Here is a 17,880-nt window from a genome sequence, read left to right as displayed (position 1 = left end):
TTCTATTGCCTACTTGGACCTCCTTGACAAAGTCATCCAGATGGGTGACCTCTTCAGATGGGATAAACACAATTCCTTCCTTTTCTATTTCTGATTAAAACAGGGTTGGAACTAGGACCAAGCATAATCTTTACTTTACAGCCGTTTACTGCTATATCTAAAATTGAAAGTATAGCAGTAGCTGCTGATTCGTTTACAGTTATTATTACAATGGGGCCATCCTGTCCAAGTCCTTCTAATATTGAATCATAATGGCCCCTGCACTCATGATTCTGGAGGTGTTCAAAAAGTGTATTGGCAATAACTGTTCTACTACCCAATGTCAACAACCTAGTGGTCTCATTTTGACCTTCGACACATAAAGCAAAAATCTTAACACTAGGGTTATTTGGGTCAGGGGTGACAGGACTGCTAACTGTCCGTCAGTCATCACAAATAAAAAAAAACAGTTAGTTAAAAATATTCAGGTAAAACAACAAAATAAAATCACAAAAGACGTACAATGTCAAATAAATAAAACAAATAGCCTACAAGGAGAGGGGGGAGCTCTCAGTCAATAATAAATTAAGAAAGCAAAATAAATCAAAAGCAGGCACAGCACTAAGTTTCAAAGGAGGGTAAAAAGGGGTTGATAAGCACTCTCAGCACTTTGATAGTTGCAGTATGCAGGAATCTGAGAAAATTTGCATTAAGCACAATAACAGTCAAAGCAAGCCAAAGGCCAAAAATGCACAGTAAAACGAGTGTACAGGCGTCAGGGACCCCGAGGGCAGAGCCCCTTGTGATTTAATCAATAAACCGTGGCACGGAGGTGTCGCTCTTTGGGAAATAGCAATTTTAAATATATTTGGTTTATTTCAATTTCAATTCGTCTTTTCTTTCTATTTAACATTATCGACTCGTTTTACTTCTATGGGTAGCCTCGAATATTGATCTCATCACTTCCGGTGATATCCTACCAGTAAGAAAGACTAAGAAGACAAAGTGTTTTGTCTTAGTGGAATTATTAGACAGTTATTTTTTTACTTGCTTGCGTTATAGAAGAATTTTTGGTATGGTAACAGCAATGGTGGCAACTATATTGAAGAATCTATTGAATGCTCCTGGCAACCTAGAAATTATGAAGAAGAACCGTTCAATCTCGAAGCAGGAGTTGTTCTGTCCGGTTTAACCAAGGTTTGATTTTATCTCATTTCTACGTGCTTTTTATTGATTCTACCAACCTAGCCTGTTACTGAAAGCACAAAACAATGTAGAAGTTTTGGTAGAGTAAAAGCAAACCGATTATGGTCAATTTTTGTAGCATAAAAATAAAGTATTTTAGGATTGTTCATTAATTTTTCTTTTAGTATAATTTGGTAAAAATTCTAAAAATGGTTCATTCCTGTGATTGACTCATGTTTTGGTTATGAAAAGAATGTGTCATTGATTAGTTTGTAGATAAGTTCGATGTGAAATCATCTTTATAGTATTATGAATATAGACTAGCTTTAAAATTTTATCATAACTTGAAATTCTCTGCTGTATAGAGAGAAATTAACAGATTTCCGTAGTTCGCATTACAGCCTATTGGATCTTAATTTTGACCAATACTAAAGCGTATTTCTTACAATTTGAGATTGTTTACTACTCACTATTTGTATTATAGCTTATGAAACCAAAATATTACCTGAAAATCAATCCAATATTTGTGTATGCTGTTAAATGACTTTGTGGTTATTAAAAAAATATTTATTTCTATCTTTGTTTTTAAGATAATTTTAGCTGTATAGTGAAAGTGACTGATATCACAGCTGGTGCAAGGTTATGTAAACCTATATGGATTAGTTTGTTGCTGTCAGTCTACATGGTCATTTTTATCTCCAAAACCAACTATCTTGTTTGTTATACTTGATATTTGTGTTTTCAGCAAAGGGCTAGTTTTCTATAATCCTACGAATATAGGAAAATATAACATTGTTTTAAATTAATTGAATAAGGAACGTTTTGATTGAAAATATTGTTTTAAATTAATTGAATAAGGAACGTTTTGATTTCGCATATGTAAGGAAAAGAAGGAGGAATCAATATTCAATATCTCTGACACGTGCTAAACTACAAACAATGACAAATGACCCTGAACAGCGAAAGAAGTTGACCTGGACAAAGAAACAGCAACAAATTACATGGAATTGCAAACGAAAGCGTGACTTACAACTAAAAAATAACACAACAATTGTGATATTGGGTAATTTAGATAAAAATTTAAGAAAACTACTATGGAATAGGGAGCGTATTTTTTGAGCATATATAAATTATAAATAGGAAGGTGAATTTCAATTTTCATCAAAATTTCTTAATTCAGCTGAAATTGCTGATTTGCCACACTATACTTTGAAACACGACAATTATTCGATGAGTATATAAAGTCGTAATTTAGATATGTCGGAGGGCTTTGGCATTCGACCATTCCTAGCTACTGAATTATATAGCTACGCAATTAAAGCAAAAATATGAGGACTGGGGAAAACTTTAGAAAGAAGTTTTTTGGTATCTGTGACGTCATGCAAATTATACGTGATTTTAAATGAATCTGAACAGTTTAAGATAAAAGCCATTGGGAAATGTCTGAAGTAAAGATGCGTGAAAATGAAGTCTAACAAGATTAATGGATTAAAGACATGTAAAAAAGTTATTATTACGAATTCTGAATGAAAAGAATGAAGAAAGAAATTTACGGTTGAATATATGTGATTGAACCTTTAATAAAATCTACGGTTCGAAGAAAAGCAACAGAGAGGATCACAACGAGTCCCAAGAGGAAACAAATAACATAAAATGAACCAGTATTTGATGTAGTAATAGGACGGAGATATAATTCACACCAAAATCTCTTAATTCAATTAAAATTGCTCATTTCACACCTCATTAATTAGAACTGGGAAATAACGTGATAATTATGCTATTACAAAACTAGAGAATGAAATATATTCAAGCCCGCCTCCTGCCGATTGCCGGGACCAGGCCAAAGCCTGTACATTTTGTACTATATATCTTAACTGAAACTCACGCCAGCCTAAAGGCTAATCAGATAGTAAAGAGCTGACATAGAGAGCATTAGAACGCGATGAAACCTTGAATAGCTTGGTATCCGTAGGAAACCAAATTACCTTGTTGTGGGGACCAGTGCACTCTGAAGTAGAGGGCAGTGAAATGGAAGATGAAGCCACGGCGGGGATATTGTTAAGACTGTATTGGCTTACAACCTATCAATCCAATTTTTCAGGGCTAATGGTAGGTGGGTTTGAGGAGTTGGGGCAACGAGAGAGCGGAAAGAAATTGGCTTATGAAAGTGGGATGTAAGAAGAAAAAAACGATTATTCCAAAAATGCGACCCCATCTTGACTTAACATTTTCGACGACTGAAATGTACTGAGATGAGAATGGTTACAGAGACATTACTAGAAATTGAAAACTTTGGGAAACATTGTACCTGAACTGTAAGGGTAGATTACACGCTACACCAAAATAGCGAGATGGCTACATTGGGAACAAAAGACATCTACTAGAAGAATGTCCAATTAGGATTGGACACCGGATTGAAGTATTTCATAGTCTTATTGTCAAGCTGGAGGAAATGGTGAAGGAAGAAGAAGTCTGACAGTTACCAAAGTATATGATAAGAGTTGGATATTGAAATCTATCATTCATGCCATTCCCCAATTGCAAAAGAAGCAGAATCTTTGGGGTTTGAGCTAACAAGCCTTGAGGCCAGAGTCTATCCTGGGATAGTGGGTCCACCATGAACTTAGTACTGAAAAGGACTTGGGAAAGGGGTACCATCCCCTGAAATATACCGTAGTTATAAGACTTATCAGCTATGTTGGTTAATATGTCTATCTCAAAATTTTGATTGGATACCTTTGGGAAATAACACAAGGTAGTAAGGGGGGGGTGGTCTTGGTTGGATTTCTCTTGAAACACTTTTGAATCTTAAGAACAGCACTAGAACTTTGATTTTTTCAATTAAATTACCGCTTTCTAAATTTCTAAAACAATTCTCTTCTTACAAAAAGCCCTGGTGTAAAAAACTTGTTTATAGTACATTTAACCCACTTTTATTTTTTATTTCGAAGCAGTATTTTGCTGCCTTGAACAGGTAATGAATTTTGCCCCATATACTGGTAGTAGTATACAAGGAGCATTCGAATATTTAATTAATTATAATTTCAGGTCTATAAGCAGAAAAAAGTTGCTGTGAATAATGTCAGTCTAAGACTATTTGAGGGTCAGATTACAGCTCTACTTGGCCACAATGGAGCAGGCAAGACCACAATTATGTCTATGCTTACTGGTAAGAATTTCAGTCTTTTGATTGCTAATAGTTTAATCTGAATGATTGTTCAAGGATATTGACAAAGGAATAGAGTTTTTCGATCATGCCAGTATTATGGAAGCCAAAAAACTGCTGTGGACTTACTATGAGGGGGAATTCGGATATGAAGAACGATTAAGTGAATGCAAAACAGACTGTGATAACCTGACGGATATTGTAAAAGCAATATGGTGCTGTGCTAAAGACGGGAAATTACTTGCGACTTCCGTTATTCCTGAACCCAAGTCTGTTCCTACGTGTGGTGATGAAATTGCAGTCTTTATTACTACTAAAGTGAATGAAATGACAGCGGATGCAGTGCTCAGGTGGAGAAATAAGGAATAGCAGCTGTCAGACTCATACAAAGCAGGCAGCAGAAAAAGTCTCGGTTGCCCTGAAACGTAACTATAAAATTGACAATCGACTTGTTGATTCCCCGTTCATTGGTATAGTGAAACGTCTCCCCAGCAACGTGACAGAGGACCTTCTGAAAATCTGTGAAAAAGCGATCATGTGCGGCAATTTCCAGGCATTTAAAATGTATTACCCCTCTAAAAGTGCATTGTCTGCTGCTATAATGAACCCGATTAAAATTGGTTTTGAACTATTCCTTCTAGAAGAATTCTGCTTTTTGTCTCGAAGGTGTTATCAGTGCCATCGGGTGGGGCACATATCGGTTGACTGTAAGGAAGCTGAAACTTGTAGCAGCTGTGGAAAAACTTGCCACACAAGCTCCCCTGAGAATCCTTTTGTAAATCCTACTCGGTGCCTGAATTGCAATTTGATTATGCACACTTGTCATCACTATGCCTATCCTGATAACAAAAAAAAAACCCTGAAACATGGAACACGCTCCCAAAATACGTAACTCTCTGTCTTGGAATATAAATGGGAAAGCACTTGAGAAAATAGTTCTGCTTTGTTACTATGAGCCTAACAAATGAAGTAATTTGTATGCAAGAGCACCTGCTTTACGAGGACAATACTAACCTGCTCAAGTTCTCAAGTTCACTCCAGTGTTTTTTGGCCAGTTGAACGTGTGAAATCCAGAGGTCGGCCATCTGGTGGTTTAGCCGCTATAGTGAGAAAGTCTCTTCAGGCTTAACTTCTAGCATCAAGTAAACACGTCATCGCTGTTAAAGTTTCCGATACTGTGGTAATAAACGTCTATATTCCTACGAAATATAGATCTAGCCTTTTGGACAGCAAATTCACAGCAAATCACGGCACACATACACACACATACACACACATACACACACATACACACACATACACACACATACACACACATACACACACAAACATACATACACACACACACACACACACATCCTCTCAAATAATATAACATTATCTCTCATACTCTAAATTTCTCTCTCTTTCTATCTCAGTCTCTCTCATTCTCACTCTTTCTCTCTCTTACTTTTACATTAACAAACTTACACACACATTCACACACAAACAAAAAAATACTCACACACTCACACATACACACACACACACATACATACACACACATACACAAACATACAAACACAAACACACACATACACACAAATACACACACACACACATAAACAAATATACACACATACACACACATACACACACATACACACACATACACACACATACACACACACACACATACACACACATACTCACACGAACACACACATACACACAAATACACACAGACACACACAGACACACACAGACACACACATACACACACATACACAAACACACACACACATACACACAAACAGACATACACACACATACACACACATACACACACATATACACACATACACACACATACACACATACACACACATACACACACATACACTCACAAACACACACATACACACACAAACACACACATACACACACAAACACACACAGACACACACATACACAAACACACACACACATAAACACAAATACACATACACATACACAAACATACACACACACATACACACACACATACACACACACATACACACACACACACACACACACATACACACACACACACACACATACACACACATACACACACATACACACACATACACAAACACACACACACATACACACACATACACTCTGTAATAAATTCTGTAATTACAAAACGCATTAAAAGATTATCAGATAGTTCCACAGAAAACACAAATCAAAGTGAAAATTCAGTTTATCTTGGTCTCCCATACATTAAAGGGATTTCAGACCACATCTCAAAAAATCTAAGAAAAAATAACATTTACGCTTATTATAGACCCAGAAAAACTATCAGGTCCCAAATTTATCAAGGAAAAGACCCTATCCCGATAGGTGAAAACTCCGGTGTCTACAGAATTCCTTGTTCGTGTGGTCTTTGGTATATTGGAAGAACTAATCAGCGACTAACAGATAGATTAACTCAGCACTCTAGTTCAATTAATAATACACTTAAAAAGCGGAAAAAAACAGAAAATTTTGACTCTGCCCTTGCAGAGCACATTTTTGAAAAACCAGACCATGCTATTTTGTTTAATCAAGCTAGTTTTATTTCGAATGATAAAGGTATTGTCCAGCACTACAGAGAAGCTGTTGAAATTTATAAATACCAACATTTAGGTCTAGCTTTAAACAGAGATTCTAGTGATTTAAGAATAAACGAGTCATATTTCGGTTTTCTCAAAAGAGAAGCCGATACTTTGGTGATCCCTGAAATAAATCTTGAACCACTTTCCCATTCATCTAATCAAACAAGTGAACAACCCCTTAGGTCTCAAAGGGTGTCTGCAAGAAATGCTTTAATTAAAATCCTAAATCAAATGACACAGTTTTCCAACTTATGTAATTGCTGGTTCGTTTTGTTTTTTGAGTGAATGAATTGATTCCTTTCCTTTGTTCAGTTGTTCACTAGTATCCGTCGATGGTAGTTCATATTTTTTTGATTTTTTGCAAATCGCGGATATTGGCGAAAAAATCGCTTTTATGGTTGTTAGGTAGTTGGTTTTAATTCTTTTAATTTTTGGCTTTTATTGATACATCGTTTCGTTTCGCGCTGAAGAAGAGAGGCGTTTGTCCTCTCGAAATATTCGCTTCGTTTTTTAAGTATCTTCATTTTGCCTATAAAAACCCCAATTTTTCTCGTTTTTATTTATTTATGTGATGTCAGGCCAATGTGGTTTAAGAAATTATATTAGTCATGCTTATGGGGAGCATTCAACCGATGTTGTCACTACTTTCATATCTCTTGTGAGAAAAAAAGCTAATTTGATTAATCCACAGCATCTTCTTCATAATTGTAAAATGAACCGTATTTTACCCAAGTCAGTGCGACCTTCACTTCACTTAAACACACGTAACGAACGGCGATTTACAGAACGTATAGGGTTTGGTATTTTAAATCATGTTATTAGTGACTGCAAAAGCAAGCGCTACCGGTTAAATCAGGATATTATCAGGCTAGAGCGAGAAATATTATGTACGCTTTCTTATACTGATTTTCATCAAATTAAGGCTATTGCTGAAAATTCTTTTCAGCATGATTTTAGGATTTCTAGACAAAGACTTTCTGAGAAATTACATCGTTTAAAGTTGGAAAAACTCTCTAATAATCCACCTTTTGTCCCAAATGCGTTTCCTGGTCCTGCTGTAATAAATCTCAGCTCCACGCCCCTTACAACAGAGCAAAATCAGGTTCTGTCGAAAGGATTGAAATTTTCGATAACCCCTTCGAAAATACCTTATAGTGAAATTATCGCGAACACAGAGGGGGCTTTTCATGACTCTCGTACGGATATTGGAGAGATTGCTGAGGTTAGAGCACAATTTGTTGAAACTTTGTTGGATTCGCCTTGTATTAATAATCGAAATTTATAAAATTTTAGTAAAAATGAACACTTGGTCTTACACGCACTACATAAAGATCATTCCAGGATTATTACGAAAGCCGATAAAGGCAATACTGTTGTTGTATTAGATTCAGATGATTACGACAAAAAAAATCAGAGAAATTTTAAATGATTCTAACACATATGAACAATTAGCTACCGATCCTACAGAAAAATTTGTACAGGAAGTCCGAAAAGAGCTTTCTTATCTAAAAGGAAAAGGTGAAATTACAGATCAGTTGTACAAAAGGTTTTACCCACGCGGTTGCACGTCCCCTCGCTTTTATGGTCTTCCTAAAGTTCATAAGCCCGGTAATCCACTTCGACCCATTGTTTCTTCTTTTAATTCTCCTACAGCAAAAATAGGAAAATTCTTACCAGTGATATTTCGCCCACTAATTCAGGCTAAAAAATCCTATATTAAAAATTCCGCTGATTTGGTTTGCAAGGTAAAGCAAGTTTTGGTTAAACCAAATACAAAAAGTGGCAGTTTTGATGCATATTCAATGTATACCAATTGTGATCCTCAAAAGTCCGAACAGCTTTTGGAGCAAAAACTTAATTCTAACCCATCTATATAAGAAAAATCTACTCTTTCAAAATAAATTTTTCTTTTATTTATTGCCCTTTGTTATAGAACTTCTTTTACCTCCATGATAGAGGCATTTTTTATAGATAAAAGTATGTGCTCTTCATAGGAGTTCCTCTTTCTCCACTCAAGGCTAATGTCTTTATGGAAGACCTTGAAGAGGGGGATATTTTGCAAAGTTCTTGTAAGCCTGAGTTTTGGGTTCGTTTTAAAGATGACATTTTTTATTTATGGGAGCATGGTGACGAGTCTCTGGGTTCTTTTCTTCACTTGCTCAACTCCTTGGATCTAAAACTGAAATTTACTCAGGAATCAGAGATAGAGAGGCGTCTTCCTTTTTTAGATGTTCTGGTGCACCGAAATGATTCATGTTTCGAGTTTAGTGTATATAGAAAAACCACACATAATGACCGTTACTTAAGTTATTCCTCCAATCATTCTCCTGCTGTGAAAAGAGGAGTTGTCACTTCTCTAGTTGATAGAGTTTTGAAAGTTTGTTCAACACGTTTCTTGGATTTAGAACTCAACCACCTTAGAGATATTTTATTTGGGAATGGTTATCCAATTAGTTTAATAAATTCTGTAATTGCAAAACGCATTAAAAGATTATCAGATAGTTCCACAGAAAACACAAATCAAAGGGAAAATTCAGTTTATCTTGGTCTCCCATACATTAAAGGGATTTCAGACCACATTTCAAAAAATCTAAGGAAAAATAACATTTACACTTATTATAGACCCAGAAAAACTATCAATCAATCAATCAATCAATTTATTAATACTAAAAAAAAAACAATACAATTAGGTCCCAAATTTATCAAGGAAAAGACCCTATCCCGATAGGTGAAAACTCCGGTGTCTACAGAATTCCTTGTTCGTGTGGTCTTTGGTATATTGGAAGAACTAATCAGCGACTAACTGATAGATTAACTCAGCACTCTAGTTCAATTAATAATACACTTAAAAAGCGGAAAAAAACAGAAAATTTTGACTCTGCCCTTGCCGAGCACATTTTTGAAAAACCAGACCATACTATTTTGTTTAATCAAGCTAGTCTTATTTCGAATGATAAAGGTATTGTCCAGCACTACAGAGAAGCTGTTGAAATTTATAAATACCAACATTTAGGTCTAGCTTTGAACAGAGATTCCAGTGATTTAAGAATAAACGAGTCATATTTCAGGTTTCTCAAAAGAGAAGCCGATACTTTAGTGATCCCTGAAATAAACCTTGAACCACTTTCCCGGTCATCTAATCAAACAAGTGAACAACCCCTTAGGTCTCAAAGGGTGTCTGCAAGAAATGCCTTAATTAAAATCCGAAATCAAATGACATAGTTTTCCAACTTATTTAATTGCTGGTTCGTTTTGTTTTTCGAGTGAATGAATTGATTCCTTTCCTTTGTTCAGTTGTTCGCTAGTATCCGTCGATGGCAGTTCATATTTTTTGGATTTTTTGCAAATCGCGTATTTTGGCGAATAACTCGATTTTATGTTTGCTAAGTAGTTTGTTATAATTATTTTAATTTTTGTCTTTTATTGTTAAATCGTTTCGTTTCGCGCTGAAGAAGAGAGGCGTTTGTCCTCTCGAAATATTCGCTTTGTTTTTTCAGTATCTTCATTTGGCCTATAAAAACCCCATTTTTGCTCGTTTTTCTTTCTTTATGTGATATCAGGCCAATGTGGTTTAAGAAATTATCTTAGTCATGCTTATGGGGAGCATTCAACCGATGTTGTCACTACATTCATATCTATTGTGAGAAAAAAAGCTAATTTGATTAATCCAAAGTATTTTCTTCATAATTGTAAAATGAACCATATTTTACCCAAGTCAATGCGACCTTCACTTCACTTAAACACACGTAACGAACGGCAATTTACAGAACGTATAGGGTTTGGTATTTTAAATCATGTTATTAGTGACTGCAAAAGCAAGCGCTACCGGTTAAATCAGGGTATCATCAGGCTAGAGCGAGAAATATTATGTACGCTTTCTTATGCTGATTTTCATCAAATTAAGGCTATTGCTGAAAATTCTTTTCAGCATGATTTTAGGATTTCTAGACAAAGACTTTCTGAGAAATTACACCGTTTAAAGTTGGAAAAACTCTCTAATAATCCACCTTTTGTCCCAAATGCGTTTCCTGGTCCTGCTGTGATAAATCTCAGCTCCACGCCCCTTACAACAGAGCAAAATCAGGTTCTATCGAAAGGATTGAAATTTTCGATAACCCCTTCGAAAATACCTTATAGTGAAATTATCGCGAACACATAGGGTGCTTTTCATGACTCTCGTGCGGATATTGGTGAGATTGCTGAGGTTAGAGCACAATTTGTTGAAACTTTGTTGGATTCGCCATCTATTAATAATCGAAATTAAACAAATTTTAGTAAAAATGAACACTTGGTCTTACACGCACTACAAAAAGATCATTCCAGGATTATTACGAAAGCCGATAAAAGCAATACTGTTGTTGTATTAGATTCAGATGATTACGACAAAAAAAATCAGAGAAATTTTAAATGATTCTAACACATATGAACAATTAGCTACCGATCCTACAGAAAAATTTGTACAGGAAGTCCGTAAAGAGCTTTCTTATCTAAAATGAAAAGGTGAAATTACAGATCAGTTGTACAAAAGGTTTTACCCACGCGGTTGCACGTCCCCCCGCTTTTATGGTCTTCCTAAATTTCATAAGCCCGGTAATCCACTTCGACCCATTGTTTCTTCTTTTAATTCTCCTACAGCAAAAATAGGGAAATTCTTATCAGTGATATTTCGCCCACTAATTCAGGATCAAAAATCCTATATTAAAAATTCAGCGGATTTTGTTTCCAAGTTAAAGCAAGTTTCGGTTAAACCAAATACAAGAATTGGAAGTTTTGATGCAGATTCAATGTATACCAATTGTGATCCTCAAAAGGCCGAAATGATTTTGGAGCATAAACTTAATTCTAACCCATCTATATCAGAAAATTCTACTCTTTCGAATCAGACACTTCTTTCGCTTACAGCCCTTTGTAACAGAACTTCTTTTTACTTCCATTATAGAGGCATTTTTAATAGACAGAAATATGGGCTCTCCATGGGTGCCCCCCTTTCTCCAATACAGGCTGATATTTTCATGGAAGACCTTGAAGAAAGGGCTATTTTGCAAAGTTCTTGTAAGCCTGAGTTTTGGGTTCGTTTTAAAGATGACATTTTTTATTTATGGGAGCATGGTGACGAGTCTCTGGGTTCTTTTCTTCACTTGCTCAACTCCTTGGATCCAAAACTGAAATTTACTCAGGAATCAGAGATAGAGAGGCGTTTTGCTTTATTATATTTTATTGTGCACCCAAATGATTAATTTTTAGATTTTAGTGTATATATAAAAACCACAAATAAATACCGTTACTTAAGTTATTACTACAATCATTATCCTGCTGTGAAAAGAGGAGTTGTCACTTCTCTAGTTGATAGAGCTTTGAAAGTTTGTTCAACACGTTTCTTGGATTTAGAACTCAACCACCTTAGAGATTTTTTATTTGGGAATGGTTATCCAATTAGTTTAATAAATTCTGTAATTGCAAAACGCATTAAAAGATTATCAGATAGTTCCACAGAAAACACAAATCAAAGGGAAAATTCAGTTTATCTTGGTCTCCCATACATTAAAGGGATGTCAGACCACATCTCAAAAAATCTAAGGAAAAATAACATTTACACTTATTATAGACCCAGAAAAACTATCAGGTCCCAAATTTATCAAGGAAAAGACCCTATCCCGATAGGTGAAAACTCCGGTGTCTACATAATTCCTTGTTCGTGTGGTCTTTGGTATATTGGAAGAACTAATCAGCGACTAACAGATAGATTAACTCAGCACTCTAGTTCAATTAATAATACACTTAAAAAGCGGAAAAAACCAGAAAATTTTGACTCTGCCCTTGCAGAGCACATTTTTGAAATACGAGACCATACTATTTTGTTTAATCAATCTAGTCTTATTTCGAATGATAAATGTATTGTCCAGCACTACAGAGAAGCTGTTGAAATTTATAAATACCAACATTTAGGTCTAGCTTTAAACAGAGATTCCGGTGATTTAAGAATAAACGAGTCATATTTCAGTTTTCTCAAAAGAGAAGCCGATACTTTAGTGATCCCTGAAATAAATCTTGAACCACTTTCCCATTCATCTAATGAAACAAGTGAACAACCCCTTAGGTCTCAAAGGGTGTCTGCAAGAAATGCTTTAATTAAAATCCTAAATCAAATGACACAGTTTTCCAACTTATGTAAGTGCTGGTTCGTTTTGTTTTTTGAGTGAATGAATTGATTCCTTTCCTTTGTTCAGTTGTTCACTAGTATCCGTCGATGGCAGTTCATACTTTTTTGGATTTTTTGCAAATCGCAGATATTGGCGAAAAACTCGCTTTTATGGTTGTTAGGTAGTTGGTTTTAATTCTTTTAAATTTTGGCTTTTATTGATACATCATTTCGTTTCGCGCTGAAGAAGAGAGGCGTTTGTCCTCTCGAAATATTCGCTTCGTTTTTTCAGTATCTTCATTTGGCCTATAAAAACCCCATTTTTGCTCGTTTTTCTTACCTTTGACGATCTCTCAGTGTCACCGGTCTTAACTTGCCAGGCTGTTTAAAAGTTGAAGTTATTCGAATATTGGTTTGCAGTTTAATCAATATTGATTTGAAAAGTCTACATTCTAGTCAGAGAGTTAAGGAGTTTCTGGATATGATGCTTAGCTACGGGCTGAAGCCTACTATAAATATCTGTACAAGAATTACTGAGAATTCTGCGTCAATATTGGATAACATATTTGTAAATACTGAATATAAGTCACCTGCTGTTGTGGTTAATAGTGTTTCAGATCATTTTGGAGTAATGATAACAGTACCGCAAGTCCTACAGTTGAATAAGGGACATCGTTGTAATGTCATTAGGCCTATTATTGATTCTGAGGTTGTTGCCCGTTTTAAATTAGAAGTTGATAAGACTGAATTCATTTTTTTACAAGAGGAATATGATATCAATCGGAAATTTGAAAAATGGTACGGGACATTAACAGGTTTACTTCAGAAATGTGTTAAACCTAAAAGAGTTTACAGATATGAATCAGCAAAGAAACCATGGATTAATAAGAGTCTACTCTTAAGTATGAAAAGGCGAAACCATTTATAAAGGAATTGATCCAAAATAAAGGGACAACTACTAGGGATGATTATAAAGCATATAATAACATGCTAATTTTTCTCCTTCGGAAAGCTAAAACAGATTATTTTGCTTTTAAGTTTAAAGAAGCTGAGGGAAATCCAGGCAAGACTTGGAAACTTATAAAGTCTGTAGCGAACCCTAGTCGGTCTCCCTCGGAGCTTCCGGACAGTGTGAGTTGCAATTCAGTTTGTGAGCATTTCTCTAATGTGGGCCTTAATGTAGGATCCAGTATCCCAGTCCTGGCTGAGATTGGCGATTTTACACAATTCCTGCCTGATAAGAGCGAAGTATCTGCTTATTTAAAGCCGGTTAAATTAAGTGAGTTGTGTGAAGTGGTTAAAAATATGAAAAACAGTGCAGCAGGATCGGATCTCATGACTGTGAAAGCTTTCCGTGTTATTTATCCTATTGTTTCTAGTCAGTTGGTAATGCTAAAAAATGAGTGTTTTAAGTCAGGTATTTTCCCCGATTGTCTGAAGATTGCGAAAGTGAAACCGCTTTTTAAAGGGGGTGATAGTGAGGATTTAGATAATTATAGGCCTATTTCGCTTCTCCCTGTTATTTCTAGAATAATAAAGAGACTAATAAATGTAAAAATGGTTAAATTCTTAGAATCTAGGTCTTTTTTCGATCTAGTCAGTTTGGATTTAGGAAAGGAATGTCAACTGAGCAAGCAGTGATCTTATTGACGACATTTGTTAATGATCATTTAGATCGTGGTCTTAAAGTGGCATCCGTTTTCCTTGACATAATGAAAGCACTTGATTGTGTTGATTATGAACTTTTAGTTAAGAAGTTAGATAATTGTGGTATCTGTGGAAAATTTCTGGAACTTGTTATATCATTCCTGAATGAACGTAAGCAGATTGTTCAAATCGAAAGTGAAACCTCTAGCCCGCAGAGAGTCAAGGCTGGCGTTCCTAAAGGGTCAGTTTTGGGACCTCTTTTATTTTTGATTTATATAAATGATATTTACCGGTGCATTGAAGATATAAATAGTTCGGATAAAGGGGATCGCGGTAACAGAATTATAATTCCTAGTTTTGCTGACGATACACATTTTACAGTTGCTGCGAGGACAGAAAGAGAACTTCTACTAGTTCTGAAAAAGGGAATTGAACAAATAGGGAAATGGATGAGAGTTAATAAACTTAAATTAAACCATAAGAAAAGTCAATTTGTGATTTACGGGAGAAGTGTAAATTACTATCCCTGGATAGAGAAACTAGAACTTGATGGGAATGCTATAGAACGTGTCAGAGCAGTGAAGTTTCATGGAGTGATAGTTGATGAGTGCTCGAGTTTCAAAGACCATATTAATCAAATTGCAGCTAGAGTTTCCCGAAATTTGCGAATGATAAGGAAGCTAAAGCGTACATTCCCTAGACTGGTTCTGAAAATGCTTTATTTCTCCCTTATTCATCCGTTTTTGATTTATTGTCTATTGGCTTGGTCTTCAACGTTTGTGGTTCATTTATCGCAGATTAGAGTATTACAGAATAAAGCTGTAAGAGTACTTACTGGAGATGATAAGCGTTCCTCGGTTAGAGCAAGGTATGCTGAACTACATATTGTTCCACTATTTGGATTGATTAAGTTTTATAATGTTCTTTTTATGTTTAAACATCAGAATAAAATGCTACCAATTTGCTTTCAAGGTTTTTTCTGCCTGTTTCTAGTTTTCATTCTTATAGTTTAAGACTTTCGAATGAATTCAGACTACCTAAGCCTGTGACAACTAGGTCAATGTTTTGTATCCGCCATGTTAGCCCTCGTGCTTGGAATAGTCTGCCAGAAGGGATAAAGAAGGTGACGGATATTTCTGAATTTAGAAGTATGTTAAAAGAACATTGTTATAGGGTATATGCGAGTGAGTGAGTCAGTTCTCCGGTCTCTTTTGCCTTTAGTTTGCTAATGTTTTTTTTTTTTTTTTTTTTGTGTTTGGTTGATGGATTGAGAAGGACAAGGATAAATATGTTGAATATTGAGAATTGAAGAGATATTATTGATTAGGGGGTGGTATAGTCGCGTATTAGTTATTTTTATGTGATATTTTTGTTTTTTTTTTTTTTCATTTTTTTTTTTTTTTTTTTTTTTCTTTCAGTTTGTTTTTTTTTTTTTAGGCCTAGTTGGGTTAGTGATCTCCTTTACAAGCTTAGCTTCTGGATTTTGTTATTTTTGGTGGATGAATAAACCCTTATTTATTTTAAAAAAAAAAAAAATGTAGAAAAATATCCTGTTTTGTTTTTTAATTGCCCTGAAGATACTGCTACAGTCAAGCTTGGTGGAATTACCGTAACACCGTTTTGTCACATTACGTACCTTGGCCTGCCGATTGGTCGTAATCTTCGAGAGACACAGTCTTCGCTTATTGAACAGCTTTCTAAAAAAGTGCGCATTGTCTATGTGGGTGTTGTCACTAGCCGTCGCAATTCAAGCCGTAATTATCTGGCTCGTCTTTACAATGCAGTAGCTTTGCCTCACGTCTTGTACCTGCCTCTGTTTTGGAAGCTCCTGAATGACATCCATTTTTTTTTCAACGTAGTTGAAAGTTCTGGAAATTAGTTCTTTAGGATTACAATTCCACCCACAACCCTCGGGGCAAGGGTTGTAAGTTATACCCTGGGGGCGCCTAAGGTTTTTATAGGAAGCGTTGTCGTAGAAATTAGCCCAAAAGGGTTAAACTTGATTTGAAATTGAAATGGGTTTTTTAATAATCGAAAGTGATTGGAAGGCAAATAATATCCTCTTCCAAGCCCACCATTTCCCCAAACACATCCAATCAAAATTTTGAGATAGTCATTTTGTTCAATGCAGTTGAAAGTTCTGGAAATTATCTCCTTGAGTAGGACGCTCCCCCAAAGTCTTCACGGCAAGGGTTATAAGTTGTGCCCTGGGGGGTATATAAGGTTTTATTAAAAGCTTTGCTTCAATAACACTTTCTATAAAGACCTTGTTTGCCCCCAGGGCATAACCTAAAACCCTTGCCCTGAGGGCTGTGGGGGGTTGTCATCCTCAAAGACCTAATTTCCAGAACTTTCAAGTACATTGAATAAAATGGCTTTCTCAAAATTTTGTTTGGATGTATTTGGAGAAAAGGTGGGCGTGAGAGGGAGGTTAGTTGCCCTGCAATCACTTTCGACTACTAATAAGGGCAATAGCCCTTCGAATTTCCGGTCAAATGAGCCGTTTTTGAAGTTTCTACGACAAAGCTTTTTATAAAAATCTTATATGCCCCCAGGGAAAAAATTTACAGCCCTTGCCCTTAGGGCTGTTGGGGAAGAGCCCTCCTCAAAAACATAGTTTCCATTTGGAAATCAACTACGTTGAACAAAATGGCTCTCTCAAAATTTTATTGGATATAATTCGGGAAATGGTAGGCGTGAAAGGGGGGTTTGTTGCCTTCTAATCACTTGCGACTATTAAAAAGGGCACTGGCCATTTCAATTTCCAGTTGAATGAGCCCTTTTCAAAGTTTCTACGAATGCTCCTTCGATACGAAGTGCCCTAGTCTAAAGAAAAAATAATAGTAAATTGTGCCAACATCGGTCTTTACTTGGGCAGTGGTATTGCGCCGCCTATGATGCATCGTGACAAGCTAGGCGGCAGCCATGGTTTCTGAGGATTATTTGTTCCTCATCGCGATAGAGCCACCACGTCTTTGTCATTAATCAAAATCAGCATATCATGAAATCTTTGAAAACTCATATTTATATCAGCCGTAAGATCGATCAAATTATTCCAATCAACTTCTGTAATTTTCAGCTTAAATTTTGGGAGGTTAACCTAGGTAAACAGGCATTGAACACTTTAGAATTATTGGTGC

General features: G+C 35.8%; 1 protein-coding gene across 1 annotated transcript in view; it reads left to right on the top strand.

Moving 5' to 3' along the window:
- The window catches only part of LOC148947023 (phospholipid-transporting ATPase ABCA3-like), a 513,909-nt gene that overhangs the window by 241,287 nt on the left and 254,742 nt on the right, over positions 1-17,880 (top strand). Inside the window, exons 10-11 of the mRNA XM_089096491.1 lie at positions 1,042-1,176; positions 4,213-4,333. Of these exons, the coding sequence (XP_088952617.1) occupies positions 1,042-1,176; positions 4,213-4,333 (256 nt within the window). The remainder of the gene's footprint in view (positions 1-1,041; positions 1,177-4,212; positions 4,334-17,880) is intronic.

Source organism: Artemia sp. Qi Xiang Cuo, chromosome 11 (assembly GCF_049724085.1).
Source record: "Artemia sp. Qi Xiang Cuo chromosome 11, ASM4972408v1, whole genome shotgun sequence".
Taxonomy (NCBI): Eukaryota; Metazoa; Arthropoda; class Branchiopoda; order Anostraca; family Artemiidae; genus Artemia; species Artemia sp. Qi Xiang Cuo.
This window is presented reverse-complemented; position numbering and strand designations above follow the sequence as displayed.